A 15,254-nucleotide genomic window follows, 5' to 3' on the forward strand; every position below is an offset into this window, starting at 1 on the left:
GACTTCCAGTTTTTTATAAACAAGCTTAATATAATTAATAGCTTCATCTACTATCTCAATTTACATCGCCTTTTTTCGAGAGAATCTTACGCAAAAGTTTAAAACTTTACAAAAAAGTATATTTTTTTCCTTAATCTTCATTTCTTAATAAATCTTTCTTAATAAATATATTTTTTTCTTAATAAATCTTCAATTTATTTAACAAGAAAAAGGTTATTTTTTATATCCCTTAAATTATCCCTAAAATATAAGCTTTTAAATGATCCCCTTGGATAACTTTTAACGTGAGACCCACACATTAGAGTTAGAAATTTTGTGAAAATATTATTTTTTTTTGGTTACATATTTTTTTTTACTTAAAAAACATCCTATTTTTTATACTGTTTCAACGGTCTTTAATATAAAACCTTGAAAATGGGCAGCTTTAAATGCTTTTTTTGTGAAAGAAAGGGTTCGAAGAGGTTTAAATCTTTACCAAAAAATAATTTGTATTTTTTATTACAAATTCTTTTATAAAAAAAAAGCTTATTTTGTACCTCCTTTTAACTATCCTTCATAAAAAAACCTAAAAATAGGCATCTTTAATTACCTTTCTCCAAGAAAATCCCCCCCAAAGCTTCTAAATTTTAAAAAAAGTTACCTTTATTTTTAAAATTAAAGATTCCCTTTGCGAAAAAAAGCCCACTTTGTATTTTATTTCAACAATCCCGAGTTTACAAGCTTGCCAATGGAGAGTCTACAGGAAGTAACCGTGCCACCTTTAATTGCTTTTTGCCGTGTAGCCATAACTTAACCGTTGTCGCGGGACAGGTGGCACAACAAAAAAAAAAACACAGTTACAGTCACAGTCAGAATCGCAAAAGTTGGGCTTTGCTTTTGTGTAGATTTTAGAAAAAGCAAAAAACAAAAGCAAAAAGCAAAAGCAAACTCAGGTGAAACTAAAAACAAAAGCAAACACAAAAGCTTGAAGCTAAAAACTGGCAATGAAAACGAAACTGAAGGGAGCCGTCTCCCTGGCGGGTGAAAGGACCTGGACTGGAGGCCGCCCCCCAAAAATGGCAGAGACATTTGCCAAAAGTGTTAAGTGCCATTTCTTTTTCTCTCAGTGTGTGTTCTATTTTTGGTGTCGCAGATATGAGAGCATTTTTGGCGCAACGATTACACCAACGATTATGCTGATGAGGAGGAGGAGAAGCCCTATAGGGCCAATTAAAGGAGAACCGTGGTGACATCCTCCATCCTCTCCCCAAAATTCTAGCCGCCCTTGGCTATCGTCGTCTGATTTATGACCGCCATTCACATGCACGCGTTCCTTCTTTTCTGCGCCAAAAAAAGTCACCATCCTACCATCCTACCATTCGCAAGGAGAAGATACAGATACAGATACACGGCCTCACCACCTCCGCTTCCTTGCCACACGTCCTCGTTTCGGTTTTACAACTTTGCCAGAATTATGTTATGCAAACACACACGGCCGCGTTATGTTGGCATCTGCTATTTGTTCAGCGTTTTATGCACTCCCCGTCTTGCGTAATTGAAGTTCATTTTTTTTTTTAATATTAAAGGCACATATTTGGGGCATGGAAGGTGGCATGGACATGCCCACCATGTGGGTGCATGTCCTCCTGTCACATGTCCTTTGTCTCGTGCAGTTTTATGCTCCTTTTTCTTTTTTTGTTTTTTTTTTTAGCACACCCAGTGGATACCAACGACTTGTCCCGCTGTGCGTGATAATGTTTCAAGCATGTCATTCAGGGAGCAGCCAGCAAGGCATCGTTAAGTTGTCAATTGCCAGGATAACAAGCCAGGACTAAGGACCAAGGACTAAGGCATTTGAGCAACTTAATTTCGGCTCAGCTTTGGAAATTATTAAAAAAATATATACAGTATGTTATGATGAGTATGGTTAGAAAGCGAGAGCAGCCTTTCGAATTCCTGATTTAATACTTTCCCAAATTTTCCCGAAAAAGTCTTCAACTTGGATTCACAAAAGTCTTCGTATTCACAACATAAGTACTTGGATTGCAGTTTCAAAATATCACAAAAAATATACCACTTTTAGTATTTAATAGCCAAAGTATATTATTTTTTCTCATAATACCGACTAGTACTAAGCAAAACTTACCATTATTTTTCCCTTTTCATTATTTAATTGAAAGTTTTTATATTCCATTAAGAAAATAGCACTTTTTGTATTAAATAGCCTAAGTAAGTCCTTTTTTCTAGTATTAATACTGACTGTCTTTCGTAGGCCTGAAGGTATTAACCTCCCCAAAATTTCATAAAGAAAATACCATTGCTACCATGCTAAAGTATGTCCTTTTTTAGTATTATACTTTTTAGTATTATACCAACTAATACTAGAAGTTTTCAGAAAAACCTACTTTACTAAACAAAATTTTCCATTAGGTAATACTTATTTTAATACTTTACTCTAATTACTCTTACTTAAAAAGTAAAGCGATAAGAATTAAGAAAATTTCATATTCCATAATGGATATACCACTTTTGGCATTAAAAATCAAAAGTAAGTGACTTTCTAGTATTAATACTGACTACCTTTCGTAGTACTAACTAAATACATTTCAAAATTCTTAATAAAATGCCTACTTGCATAGTTTTCAAGTCCAAACTTAAACTACAACAATTTTATGAAAAAAAATACCACTTTGAGTATTAAATAGCCAATCAAAGCAAGGCCACACTGCCTTTCAATAACAACGGTAATTGAATTGACAAGAAAACACGTTAAAACATGTTCATTTAAATTTTCAAAAAAAATCTCAATTAAACCATAGCTCTTTTTGTCTTTTGTTGGAAACTGGAGGGAAACACTGATGTGTGAAATGACAGAAAAAACATGCCACCATTTGGATATGAAAAATGCAAAAAACTCAACGATTACTTTTATCGGATTTATGTACCAAATTAATATTTGTAATTTCTTTATTTGCTAAGCCCGCGGGATATTCGTTTTATGGGCGCAGATTCTCGAAAAAAAGCAAAGACTTTTGAGTGCCGCACAGGATGGAAAAAAATTGTAGAATATATAGGAGGAATACTGCAAATGGTATGTACGTTTTTGCAATTTTTTATTGAATGCTTGGCGAGGCCATAAAAATATGCGATTGAAGCATCAACTATATGGCCTTAATGCTTACAAAAAAAAAAACGAGGCCTGGCTGCCCCGCCTATCGATTGTTGTTCTCTTCGACTTGTAAACCCTTTTTCCAGGTCCCGGGTTCGAGCTCGATTGCATATTTTTCATTTAGGTTTTTTTTTTTTTTCATTTTTTTTCATTTTTTTTTTGTTGGCGTGGCTCAATTTAACGGGCATTTTTATGTTACCGCCGCGCAATTGGAGTGTTTCTACTGTTTTTTCTACCACTCGGTACCCCCCACCCCCCCAAAAACACTCTTGGCTTTATGCTTTTGAACCTGTTGCTCTGTTGCTTTTTTGCGAGGGTAATACGAGGCGACGAGCAAACGACCCGACGAATCTGGGGCATTCGAAAATCCCACCGAAAAAATGAAGAGCCCAACGAGGCTAGGCAGGCTCGGCAGGCACAGGCACAGGCTCTGTGGTCCGGTGGATGCTCAACTTTGCAGTTTGCCAGCTTGGCCAGCATTGCTTTTAACATTTATCATACGCAGTGTGGGCCCGGGCTAAGTGTGCACTTAAGCGTTGGGGTAGGCTACACAAGAAAAAATAAAAACAGACAGACACCAAACAAAAAAATAAAAAAAAAAATAAGTGGGCGGTATTTGTAGGCGGGGTCATGTACTGTGTTTCATGTGGCATGCCAATTTTATGGTTTTTTGAGGCAAATCAAATAATTTATTAGCATACGGAGAGTGCTACATACATACATACGTACATACGTACATACGTGCTACGTGCGGCTGCAACGGCCGACAGGATTAAAAAGGATGCGTTCACCCAAAAATTCGCATCGGAAATTTCATTGGGAATTTGCGTGGAAAGTCATTATCATCATCATCATCATCATAATCATCAACTAGAAGCCCAAGGCGACTGACGAGTTCAAAGTTCGTGACTGTGGCAACACTGTCAGGCCCAAGGAATAGTGTGTGTGGGTGTGTGTGTGTGCAGCATATGTGCAGGAGTGTGCGTGTGTTTGCTTTTTAATTGAGTTGGCAGGAAAACAAACGAAATTCGCAAAAAAAAAGGCGGAAAATATTTTTCAGAAGACTAGAAAAAGTTCCAAATTCTAGAAAAATATTACTTGAAAATCCTCTTCCAAAATGATCTTCGAACTAAGACAACGCCTCTGTTAAAAAAAGGGGGCTTTCCCATCAGGACCCCCCCCAGGGCGCAGGCAAACATTCCGTCATGCGTCATAAGTCCCGTCGCCCTGAAGTATGCCAAGAAGTATGAAAATAAAATTGTCAACGGGACTTGAGCGGGACTTCTTCTCCTGCCTCTCTCTATTGACTCTCTTTCGCTTCCTCTTCCTCTTCATCATCCTTTCTCTCCCCTGGATGGGTCTTCTTCTTCGCCTTATTTCCTTATCGCTGCCAGACGTCTATGTGACGTTGACGTCGACGTCGCGTCGCCTTGAATGTCTGCCCATCGAGATATGTAGATTCGTTCTCGGCCTCTCTTTCATCCGCCGGACGTGTGCGTCTCTATCTTTTTAGCTATCTCCCTCTCTGTCATTGTCTAGCTTGCCATCTCTGTCAGATTTTTGGAAATCTTAATGTTTTCTTTGGTCCTTTTTCAAAACAGATATGTACTTTTTCGTTAAAAGCTTGTTTTTGTAAGGAAAATAGTGTGGCTGATCGCTTTTGTATAGCAAAGAGTGTGACTGTCTTGTATTTCTTTAAAAAAAAAAGTGTGACCTAATTTTCTAAAGAATTATCCAAGCAATTATTAATTATTTAATTTAATTCAACTTTCTTTCTCTTTCAGATTGAACATTAATAATGAAAATACTATGACTGCCTTCTTTTGTATTGAAAATAGTGTGACTGTTTGGTTTTTGTATAAGAAAAAGTGTGACCACCATCGTTTACGCATAAACCAAGCCCTTTAAAGTTTAAACCTAATTAAGCCTTCTTTCTGCTTTAGATTCCATAAAAAAAATATTTTTTATGATTAAAATAGTGTGGCTGCCTTATATTTTTATAAAAATAGTGTGTCTGCCTTATTATTCTTTCGGAATAAGCGTGTTCAATATCTTATATACATAAATAAAACCCTTTAATATTATTTCACCCCTATTGCTCTTTTAGATTGCAAAAAATATAGTTTGATAATGAAATATAAATAATATAAAATGAATATATGTAGTTTAAAATGAAAAGAGTGTGACTGTCTTAAATTTTTATACCATTAGGGTGCCTTTCTTGATTTTTTTTTATCGAAAAATAGTGTTTCTTGTAGTTTAATATTAAATAAATTACTAAAGTATTATTTTACCCTTTTTTTCACCGTCAAATTAAGTAAAATATAACTTTAAAAAATGTAATTAGTGTGACTGCTTTCCTTTTTAATGAAAATAGTGTGTCTGTCTTGTAGTTCTATAGAAAAAAGTATCACCAGTGTCGTTTAAGAATAAATAAACCCTTATAATAATATTCAAACCTTCTTTCACATTCGGAATAAGTATAACTATGGCAAATATAACATTTAGCAATGGAAATAGTGTGTTTGTCTTAATTTTTCATTCAAATAGTGTGCCTTCCTAGTTTATTTATGAAAAAAGTGTGACCATGTTTGCTTATTATTCAACAAATCACTTGAAATCAAGTGTTAAGCACTCCTCCTCCAATAAAATCGAACGCCATTCCACACCTGCCTCTCCTGAATTGGAAAAAATCGAAATGGAAATTTAGAAAAAGGGCCACCGGAGTACCACCACAAAAGTCCATTAGGTCAGTCATGCCAATTTTAGAGAGAAGCTTATTTTAAGGCTTCTTATGGAAATTTAAGTTTTTTTTTCATGTGTGTGTGTGTGTTTGGCCTTTTTCGCACACACACACACACACATACTGAGATCCATAATGCTGGCTGGATGGCCATCCAACTGGCTAGCCAATTTGTTCCCCTTTTGGCCTTTTTTGCATAGATTTTCAATTTCTGCAGCTGCCTTATAGCCTTGTAGCCTTGAGCTCTGAGCCATGAGCCATGAGCCGTGAGCCGTGAGCCTTCCAGCCGCTTTATAATTCACTAACTTGGCAATTTTCCTTCCCCCCAACCACCGATTTGGCAGTCAAGTCCAGTTGGTAATGCTTTTTCGGTTGGTCAGACCAAAATTGGTCTCATTTGCATATAAGCGTGTAATATATTGTTGACCCGACCAAGTGCTAAGCACACCAGACCAGACCAGACCAGAGTTGTAAGTAGCTGCTGGGGTGGCCTAATGGCCCTGCCAGCCAATCAAGGCATGACATTTATCAAAAAAAAAACGAAAAAAAAAAGCAAACGGAAGAACGCAGCTTGCCATTGAATTTTTTTTTGAGAGTCCTGCCCCCCCACTTGAAAGGACGTCCTTTTGCCGACATCCTGACATCCTGACATCCTTTACACATGCCTCTTGCAAAGTCTAAAGTCCCTACTGGCTGCTATTTGAATGTCAAATGAGTTTTGTGCCAAGTTCAGCAATTTTTACATTTTCAATTGGCTCCTTTTCATAATTTCCGTGTCGATTTTTTTTGTGCGCCGCATGAGGCACATATTCGTGGATATCCTTCCAGGGAGTCCTTCCAAGTTTACTGCCATAACTCATCCTTCTCCATGTCCGGCTGACAACAAACGATTCTGGGAACTTATTTTAAATGTTTTTTCGCAGAGTGGTTGCAAGATGTATGGCTACTCTACTTGCAACAACAGCAGACTAGGGGGCAGGCTGGGCAGGGTATCGTATCGATAGCTGACTGGTGGTGGTTCTGCAACATCAGAAACAGTTGCAACTTCAGCCGGCAACGCCTAAGTCAGCACCAGCAGCAGTTGTTGCAACATGGAAGACCATCAACCACATGTGTTGCATCGCCCAGCGCCCAGGAGTATTCTGTTCTTGACAAACTATCCACTGTCCATTGTCGGATGCCCCTCAAGGGCGTGTCAGCAGCCACAGGACATTGTTGCAGGACTTGCCATTGTATAGGAGAAGGGAGGGGGAGGGTTAACGCCCACAACGCATGCGCAACAAGCTAATCATGACGGCTATGCCACATCCCTCAAGTGGCCATCAAATGCAGGATCCTAGATCCTAGCCACCAGGACACACTAGATTCTCTCTCTCGAGGCTCCATTGTGGGATTCCCAATGTCCGTTGCGCCTGCCTGATTTTCAATTTCAATTTTGGCGATAAATGGCCACCAAAGGATGGCCTAGTCCTGCTCCTCCCCCGCACCCCCTCTCTCCTCGGTGGACTTGCATCCTCTTGCAATGTCCTGGCAGGATGAAAAACCCTACACCAGCTCGTTTATCATGGACGCATATTGCTGACCGCAGCATGAAGAGGAATTTATGCTTAGAGTGGCTACTGGGTGCTACTCCCCCCTCACCACCCCTGGTGGCAGATAACCTCCCCTCCCCTCCTGGTGGCAGCTAACCTCCCCTCCCCTCCTGGTGGCAGACACCCTCCACTCCCACACCTTTAAAGCCTTTAGGAGTCGAAACTGCTTCTCTAAAAGCCTCACTTTAACTTTTAAAACCTCCTCCCCTCCTCCCCCTCCATTCTCTCTCTTTTTTTTTTAATTTAAAATTTTTAAACTTAATATTTAAGCTATTAAGCTTTAGAAACTTTTAGTTAATAATACTCTTAATTAGTGGTTCTTTTTGGGTAGGAACTTAAAAGCACTTTTGAAATACTTTCGAGTAGTTTTTTTTTTTTTTTGGAAGGAAAGTATCTAGTGGGTGCGCGGGTATTCGGTTGCCTTGTCCAAAAGTTTCCACCCACCACCCCACTCTTCCCCCCCCCCCTTGTGGCATGTCATGTCAGCGTTGTCATTGTTGTCAGTGTCATCACAGGACACCAGCCACCAGCCTGCCTGGCCTGGCCTGGCCATATCCTGGCCTCCTGTGTCCTCTTCCTGTTGTTACTATTCCTGTTCCTGGCGGTGGCATTTGCGGTCGCCGTTTCTCGCCATTCTCCACTTGCCACTCGCTAGTCTACACTGGGCTTTCTCCTCTCTCCACTGGGTCTTTCTCCGCTCCACTCATCGTCGTCATAGTCGTTGTTCTGCTTGTCATTAGACTTGTGTCATTGTGTTCAGCCAAGTGCGTTGCCAGCCAGCTCAGAGGTTGCAACATCACTGCCATGCAACACTAGCAACAACAACAACAACACGACTTGCAACAAGAAACCTGTAACCTGAAACCTTATAGGCACTGCGGTAATGGCAACTTTTCATCCGCTTTTCTTAATTTAAATACTAACTTTAATTAAAGCTACTAAAAATTAAGTTTTTATTTTAATTTTTTTTATTTTTAAGATTTTTAATAATTTAAATACTATTTTTTAATAATTATTAACTAATTTTGATCTACAACCACTGTATTTCATCTTCTGCTTGTGATTTTGCAACATGTGCAACATGCCACGCCCCCTCATGTCATGCGGATGCCTGATGCGAATACGGATGTGTATATGTCGCTTTCGGTTCGCGTTCTACGTGCGCGCATCTAAACTGACATTCCAATTATTCTTATCGCATCAGAAGAGGAGGAGGAGGATGGCCCCTGGGCCCAGGGACATCGCCCATCTAAGGCCATCCTTTTGAAGGACAACCCCACTATGCAACCACCACCCATCGTCTCAACTCAGTGAGTCAGACAGTCAGAGTGGGTGGCTGAGACACTCATTCATTCAGTCAGTTAGTCAGAGTCATAGTCATAGCCAGGAGTCAGAGTCAAGTGTCGTCAGGAGTTCATTTCGCGGCATTCGGTTGGCATTTCTCATATTTTCCTGCCAGCTATCCTTCCGACCATAATGGCCGTTTCTGGAAACTATTTAAGTCCTGATGGGGACAGGGGCAGGACTTTCAACTGATTTATGTCCGGATTCTTGGATTCCGGACAAGGCTTATGAGCCCAGAAGGACTCGCCAATTGGAAATTACAAGCAATTTATGAAGATTTCAGAGAGATATCGAGATTCTAGTTCGAGTCTAGTTTCTGAGGTCACAAGGTTAAAGGTTATGATGGATTTTAATTTCAGTTTTTGTATTGCAACATTTGCCTAACAATCAGGTCTCCCTACTTTGATCTCAGGCTCCTACTTTCAGCTATTTTATTTTTATTTTTTTTGCCTTCGAAGGACCTTCTGCCAAGCCAAGCTAAGCTGACTTTAATCAGACCAACAATTTTTCCTCGGTTGACATTTTATTGATTGCCATCAGTTGACTTGAACATTAATTTCATCAAAGCGAAAGGATCTAAAGGCTCCGAAAGCCTGCTCCCTCTATTGCCAAGGGTTTCCAAGGCTATTAAGTGGGTGTTGTTTTTTTTTTTTGGTGAAAAATTGAAGCGAATGCTAAACGAATTGAAATAAAATAAATTTATTAAGCAATCAAATGGCTCATCAGAAACAACTTCCTTGATTAGTTTTTACATTTCTTGGCCAAAATCCTCAATTAATCAACTCATTTCCCAAACAAATGAAAATGAAACTCAATTTTATTGGGAAATGCATTTAAAAGACCTTGTCATATGTCCTTCGATATCCTTCGCTCCATCAATCAGCATTTAAGGTGCGGTGGAAGGTCCTCGAAGGTCCTGCCAGGACAGACAATCCTGCAGTTACTTAACCATCTTCAACTACTCATATTTTTAACGAGCATTGTGTTCTCTTCAGGTTGTATCTTGCAGATACCCATCCACCTAGCGACTGTCATGCTTTTCTGCTCAATTTGCTCTGGAAATGCTGCCTTATTCCAATTCTATTTCTATTTTTATTTCTATTTTCCGCTGTTTTCCTATTTTCCCCATCGATATTACGACCTGACCCCCTCCTTCTCCTTCTCCGCCTTTATTGCTGACTCGTCGCCACGCCCCCCAATAATCAGAGCACGCTTACGGCTTGTTATTTTAAATTTCAGTTTATGCTCCGGGCTGCCAGACTCCAGACTCCACAGCTCCAGCTCCAGATGATTTAAAACAATTTCAGAGATGAAGCTGCAGTTGGCCGGGCCAACCAAATTGTATCTACGTGCCGCGCATGCAAAGTTCGCCTCGAAGGCGGTGGTGCACAAGCCACAGCGTGGGGCGTGGCACCTCGCTGTCTGCCGCCAAAAGGCGCGACTCCAAGTCCACCCCTCCCCCCTTCCCATCTATTGGTTCTATTCAAAATTATAGTTACGGAAATGTCATCGTTTCTTGACCCTGATTTCTATAAACTTTAAGACTCTAATACTAATGTTAATAATAAAATATTAAATAAAAAATATTTAATCAAGAATTTTGATGTAGAATTGGGGGTAATTGTTCTAGAAATCGAAAGGAGTTATCTCCTTGAAGATCGGATGTAAATGGGGGTCAGAAAGTGGCATACATTGATTTTCAGAAAAATTCAAAAAAATATTTATAAGATATTTTAATTCAGAATTTTAATGCAGAATTATGAGAAAGTGGTATAGAAATGGTCTGTTAGAGAATTCCTCTCGAAGATCTTGGATGAAAAATGACAGAGATATAGAGGTTGAAAAGAGGCATTTGGAAATATTGGGGTTTTCAAAAGGGCAGTCCAGCCTAATAATGGTAAAATATGGTATGGTTATAAAAATAAATTAAAAATGATTAAAAATCAATAAAAACACAAGAAATATTTAATAACTAACTATTTAGTAATGCTTAAATAAATAGAATAATTATGAAATAATTGAATAAAGAGAACAAAAGATATCAAAAACTCACGTGCATTGCCAATCACACTTTCCCATTCATATTCATACATTAGATTAATTCCTAGTTTACAGTTATGCTTTATAACTCTTCCATTTGCTCTCACAGAAACGCACGCCCGATCACGCCACGCATTTTACCGTATTTCGACAAAAAAAAAAGGTTTTTTTTAATGCCTGACACCATTACACTCACACACACACTACCGCACAACACACGCGGCAAGTCAGGCACTAAAAACTGACATATTCATGAAAATTATTATTTAATTTTCCTTTTTAATGCAAACTAGATTATTTTTTATCACCAACTGATATATTTTTTTCCACTTTTTTTAAAATTAAATCACTAATCGATGGACGGTTTAAAAAACACATGCGCACGCGACGAGAAGCAAATGGGAATTGACATTCCCATAGCGCGTGCAGTGAAAATTACGGAATCGGCGAGAGCGCAGGTGTGAGAGGCTTTCCATTGCTCGCCGTTAATGAGAGGCTGGAGTGTACTAATAAGAGTAAGAGTGGGAAAGAATAATTTGGCACCCACTGCCGCAAGAGGGAAATGGCAGAGCTATTCGTTGTGCTTTACTATGTTTTCTCCATTATTGAAATGATTAAATGGGAAATGGGCCAGAGCGCAGGTGTGGAAGGCTTTCCATTACTCGCCGGTAATAAGAGAGTGGTGTGTAAGGGGATAAGAAAAAGATCCACCCACTGGAGGGAGAGCGAAATAGCGGGCTTTTGCTTCGCTCCCAATGATCTTCCAAAAACGAATTGCGCAGTAGAATTAAGGAATTGGGCGAGAGCGCAGGTGTGGAAGGCTCGTTGCTCCATTGCCTAGCGCTAATAAGAGGGTGTGAAAACAGTGGAGATGTAAAAGAGGCACCTTGCAGGGAGAGGAAAATAGCGGGTCTTGGTTTTCTTCCAAAAACTAATTGCGCAGTTGAAATATGGTCGAAATGAACGAGAGCGCAGGAGTGGAAGGCTTACCATCACTCTCGTAGCCCAAAAAGGGCTACGGTACCTCCTCCAATACTTGAAGAAGAACCAAAATGGAGGAAGAAACAAAAAAAAACAGCATCCACTGATAATCACGAATGAATGGGCACCCCCATGTGCTACTTTCTCGCTTGCACCTGCAATGAGATCCAAAATTTGGAATCCAATAGAGAGCGGACACTAAGTGTGTTTTTCTCTTTAACTTTAAGGATGCTCTTCGGCCTCCAACTTGGAAGATTTAGAATATTATTGGAGATTAAATAAAATTAATGATTTAAAGCTAATTTAAAGCTTTAATTTTATAAAATAAAAGTTCTTTTAAACTTACCTGCTAGCAAGCATACTATTCCAAAGAGTATTAACCAATGTGACGACATTTTTATGTTCTTTAAGACTTTTTTCGATCCACTTTTGTTGAATTTTATTTTCAGGAACTTCAAGAGGCCTCTAGATCCTTAAGATCTGTAATAGAATAGGATAAGAATTTATTGAAAAATGTTTAAAAATATTTATTGAAAAGCTATTTATTTTAATTATTTTTAAAAGTATATACCCAAAAAGATCATATAATTTTTCCAAGTTCTTAAAACTTTCTTAAAAATGGTCCAAAAATATAAGAGCTTACAGTAATTTAAGACCAAAATAAAGAGCCTACGAACCCAAAAGCCCCAAGAGTTCATAACCATCCGAAACCAACCAACAATATAAGGGAGGGGTCTGTGGGAGAATTTGGGGGAGTACTAGGGGGTTCTAGGGGGACTCTAGGAAAACTGACAAATGGTGGAACAAGCAAACAAACAAGCGAGGGAAACCGCAAACAAAAGTGTTGCCCCCGGAAGCTGCAACCTGCAACCTGCAAGCTGCAAGCCCGAAAGCGCAACATAAAAATCCACTAAGGCAAATTGGTTTTGTTAACCAGCACAATGGACACATTAACATTGGCCAGCCAGTTGGACAGTCGGACAGTTGGCCAGGCAGGCAGTCAGGAGAGCAGATATCCTGCAGGCATCCACCATCCAGGATGACGGCAGGGCAGTGCAACAATTAAAATTTGTTTTCCTCCTTTTTTTCAAGTTTTTTTTGTTCAGACAGACAGACAGCGCAATGCCGCGAAATTGTTTTTATCAAAATATACTACATACACTGAAAAAACCAAAAAACCATAACTAGTATAACCTTTAAGCAAAGTTCTTTTTATGCTTTTTTTACATCCAAGATACGTGCTGGTATCCTAGAAATACTCTCCTAATGAAGGCTAATTTAAAATTTCCAACAATTTCTGTTTCTGTGACTTTTTGGAAGTGTAAGTAAGAGAGAGAGAAAAAGAGAGGGTGAGGGGGTCAGAGGTCAGGGTGCCGCCTTTGGTGCCCTTTCGTTAACAGAAAATTATGGACTCCATCTTGCTCGTGGAGCATTGGCACATTTTAGAAAGTTTTTTGCTCATTACACGGCTTGATTTCATTTAGTTGTGCGAATTTTTGGCTCAGATAGTAGTTGGCCCAAAAAGGATGCAGGATCTACAGTATATAGGGGGGTATAGGGGGTAAGGGTGAAGGGTGAATCCCGTAAATTAGATGAGATAATAAGCTGGGGAGCCAGGCCAGGCCAGGCCAGGACACTGTACAGCAAGCGTTGCAGTTGCAATTGGCTCAAAGGACCTCCACCTCCTGCCCCCGGCTCTGTAAATGTCCTGCCTGCATCGTTGGTCATCTTAATTAGGCGCAAAAAAGGCAAACTGCAAAATGCAAATGAAAAGGGTCTGCTAGCCAGGATGCAGCGTCACCCCCCAACCTCCCTCTAAACCAAAAAGGACCAAGAGGAGCTGTCAGAGGCAAACATTTTGGGGTCAAATCAAATCCTAATCAAAGGACAAGTTTGAATGCTTTATTGCCGAGAGAGAGAGCTCAACAATTACCAACAGGACCTCATGCAGATGTCCTTTGAAAGAACATGTCTTGGTAGGATTTCAAAAAAAGGAATAAAACTTCAAGTAGGAATTTTTTGCGCTTAAAATATGTCCTCCGTATCCTTGAAATTGCCATAATTTATGGCTAGCTCTTGTCAAAGTTATGTTAATACCGTTTTCCAATAAACGAAAGGATGCCAAGGACCAAGGACCCCGGACCCCGGACCAAGGAGTACTTCAATTTAATCAAAGCTAATTGAGAGCGTTTTGCAATTGGCATTAACTTGAACGCTTTGACAGCCGCATGAAAGTCCTGGATCGATGGGGCGTGTGGTATGACCCCTCGCCCTCCTAACAACTGACCACAAAATGTTGCACGCGAATCGAAGCAACCCCTGTGTCCTGGCGTCCTGCTACCAGGAAACTTTTCAACGTTTACACTTCGTTGCCCTTCACTTTTTATTCCGATTTTTTTTTTGTTTTTTTTGTTATTTTTTTGGGTGAGAACATTGAAATTAGATTAAAATGTTGAGGCAAATACAAAATGGCTGCCAATACAGAGGGGGGGCTGGCTGGCTGATGGAGGAGGGACTGGACTCTATTCGAATTTCATTAAAACAAAATCAAGCGGGTCAGTGCTTAGTCGAAAATGCTATGGTTTTCCCTTTTTTTTCCATCGGAGGAGGGGAAGTTTGTCCGGGGGTGTCTAGGTCGAAAAAAAGTTGGACATAAAGCTAAAGGAACGATTAGAGGGGTTAAAGCCAGCCATTCGTGGAATTGGCCAAAAACAATCCTTGAATCCTTGGGGCGGGGAATGCTTACACAAGTACTTTATTTGAAAACACTTTAGGGTTAGGTTTTTAATGTCCATATTTCTGTGGCGGAGGGGTTTTCCTTATAAAATTATTGGTTTTGGTTGGGTATTATTAGGGTATATTAGAGTATTAAATATTGTTTACTAATTTCTGAGGGATTTCTTAAATAAAAATTAGTTAAATATTAAAAGGGTTTTTAAAAGAGGAAAGTAACTAAAAGGTGTCGCACTTATAATCATTATATTCATTAAATTCAGATAGTATTCAGATTATATTCATGGGATAGAAGTATCGGGTATCATATAGTCTTGACTCTTAAGCAAAGGCCTTTATATTAAAGTTATACTCCTTCTAGATTTTTAATAAATTTTTTTATAAATATTATGATTATAAGGATTTCATAATATCATATAAAGTGTAGTTTCACAAGATTTTATTGAGAAAAGGTACCAGGTATCATATAGTGTTAATTCTTAAATAAAGTCCTTAAGTCTTAAATCAAACTTCAAATACTTCGTAAATACTTTTAATTTATAATCAATATTTCAAAGAACATAATAGGAATACAGGAAATTAATAATATCACTATTTTTATAGTCAGTTTTATGAGATTATAATAAATAATTACCAAAAAGTACCGGGTATGGGGCAGCTTTAATTACCTGGT

At 39.0% G+C, this 15,254-nt stretch overlaps 1 protein-coding gene across 4 annotated transcripts in view; it reads right to left on the reverse strand.

Moving 5' to 3' along the window:
• The window catches only part of dpr8 (defective proboscis extension response 8), a 145,042-nt gene that overhangs the window by 48,446 nt on the left and 81,342 nt on the right, over positions 1-15,254 (reverse strand). For 3 of the 4 annotated variants that reach the window (XM_070283031.1, XM_017244096.3, XM_017244100.3), the window contains exon 4: positions 12,195-12,328. In XM_070283031.1, coding sequence (XP_070139132.1) covers positions 12,195-12,243 — 49 coding nt within the window. In that variant the 5' untranslated portion in view covers positions 12,244-12,328. Of the gene's footprint in view, positions 1-10,880; positions 11,233-12,194; positions 12,329-15,254 lie in introns of those variants that run through there. The other variant, XM_043213009.2, reaches the window with a different exon arrangement.

This window comes from Drosophila bipectinata, chromosome XR (genome assembly GCF_030179905.1).
Source record: "Drosophila bipectinata strain 14024-0381.07 chromosome XR, DbipHiC1v2, whole genome shotgun sequence".
Classification (NCBI taxonomy): Eukaryota; Metazoa; Arthropoda; class Insecta; order Diptera; family Drosophilidae; genus Drosophila; species Drosophila bipectinata.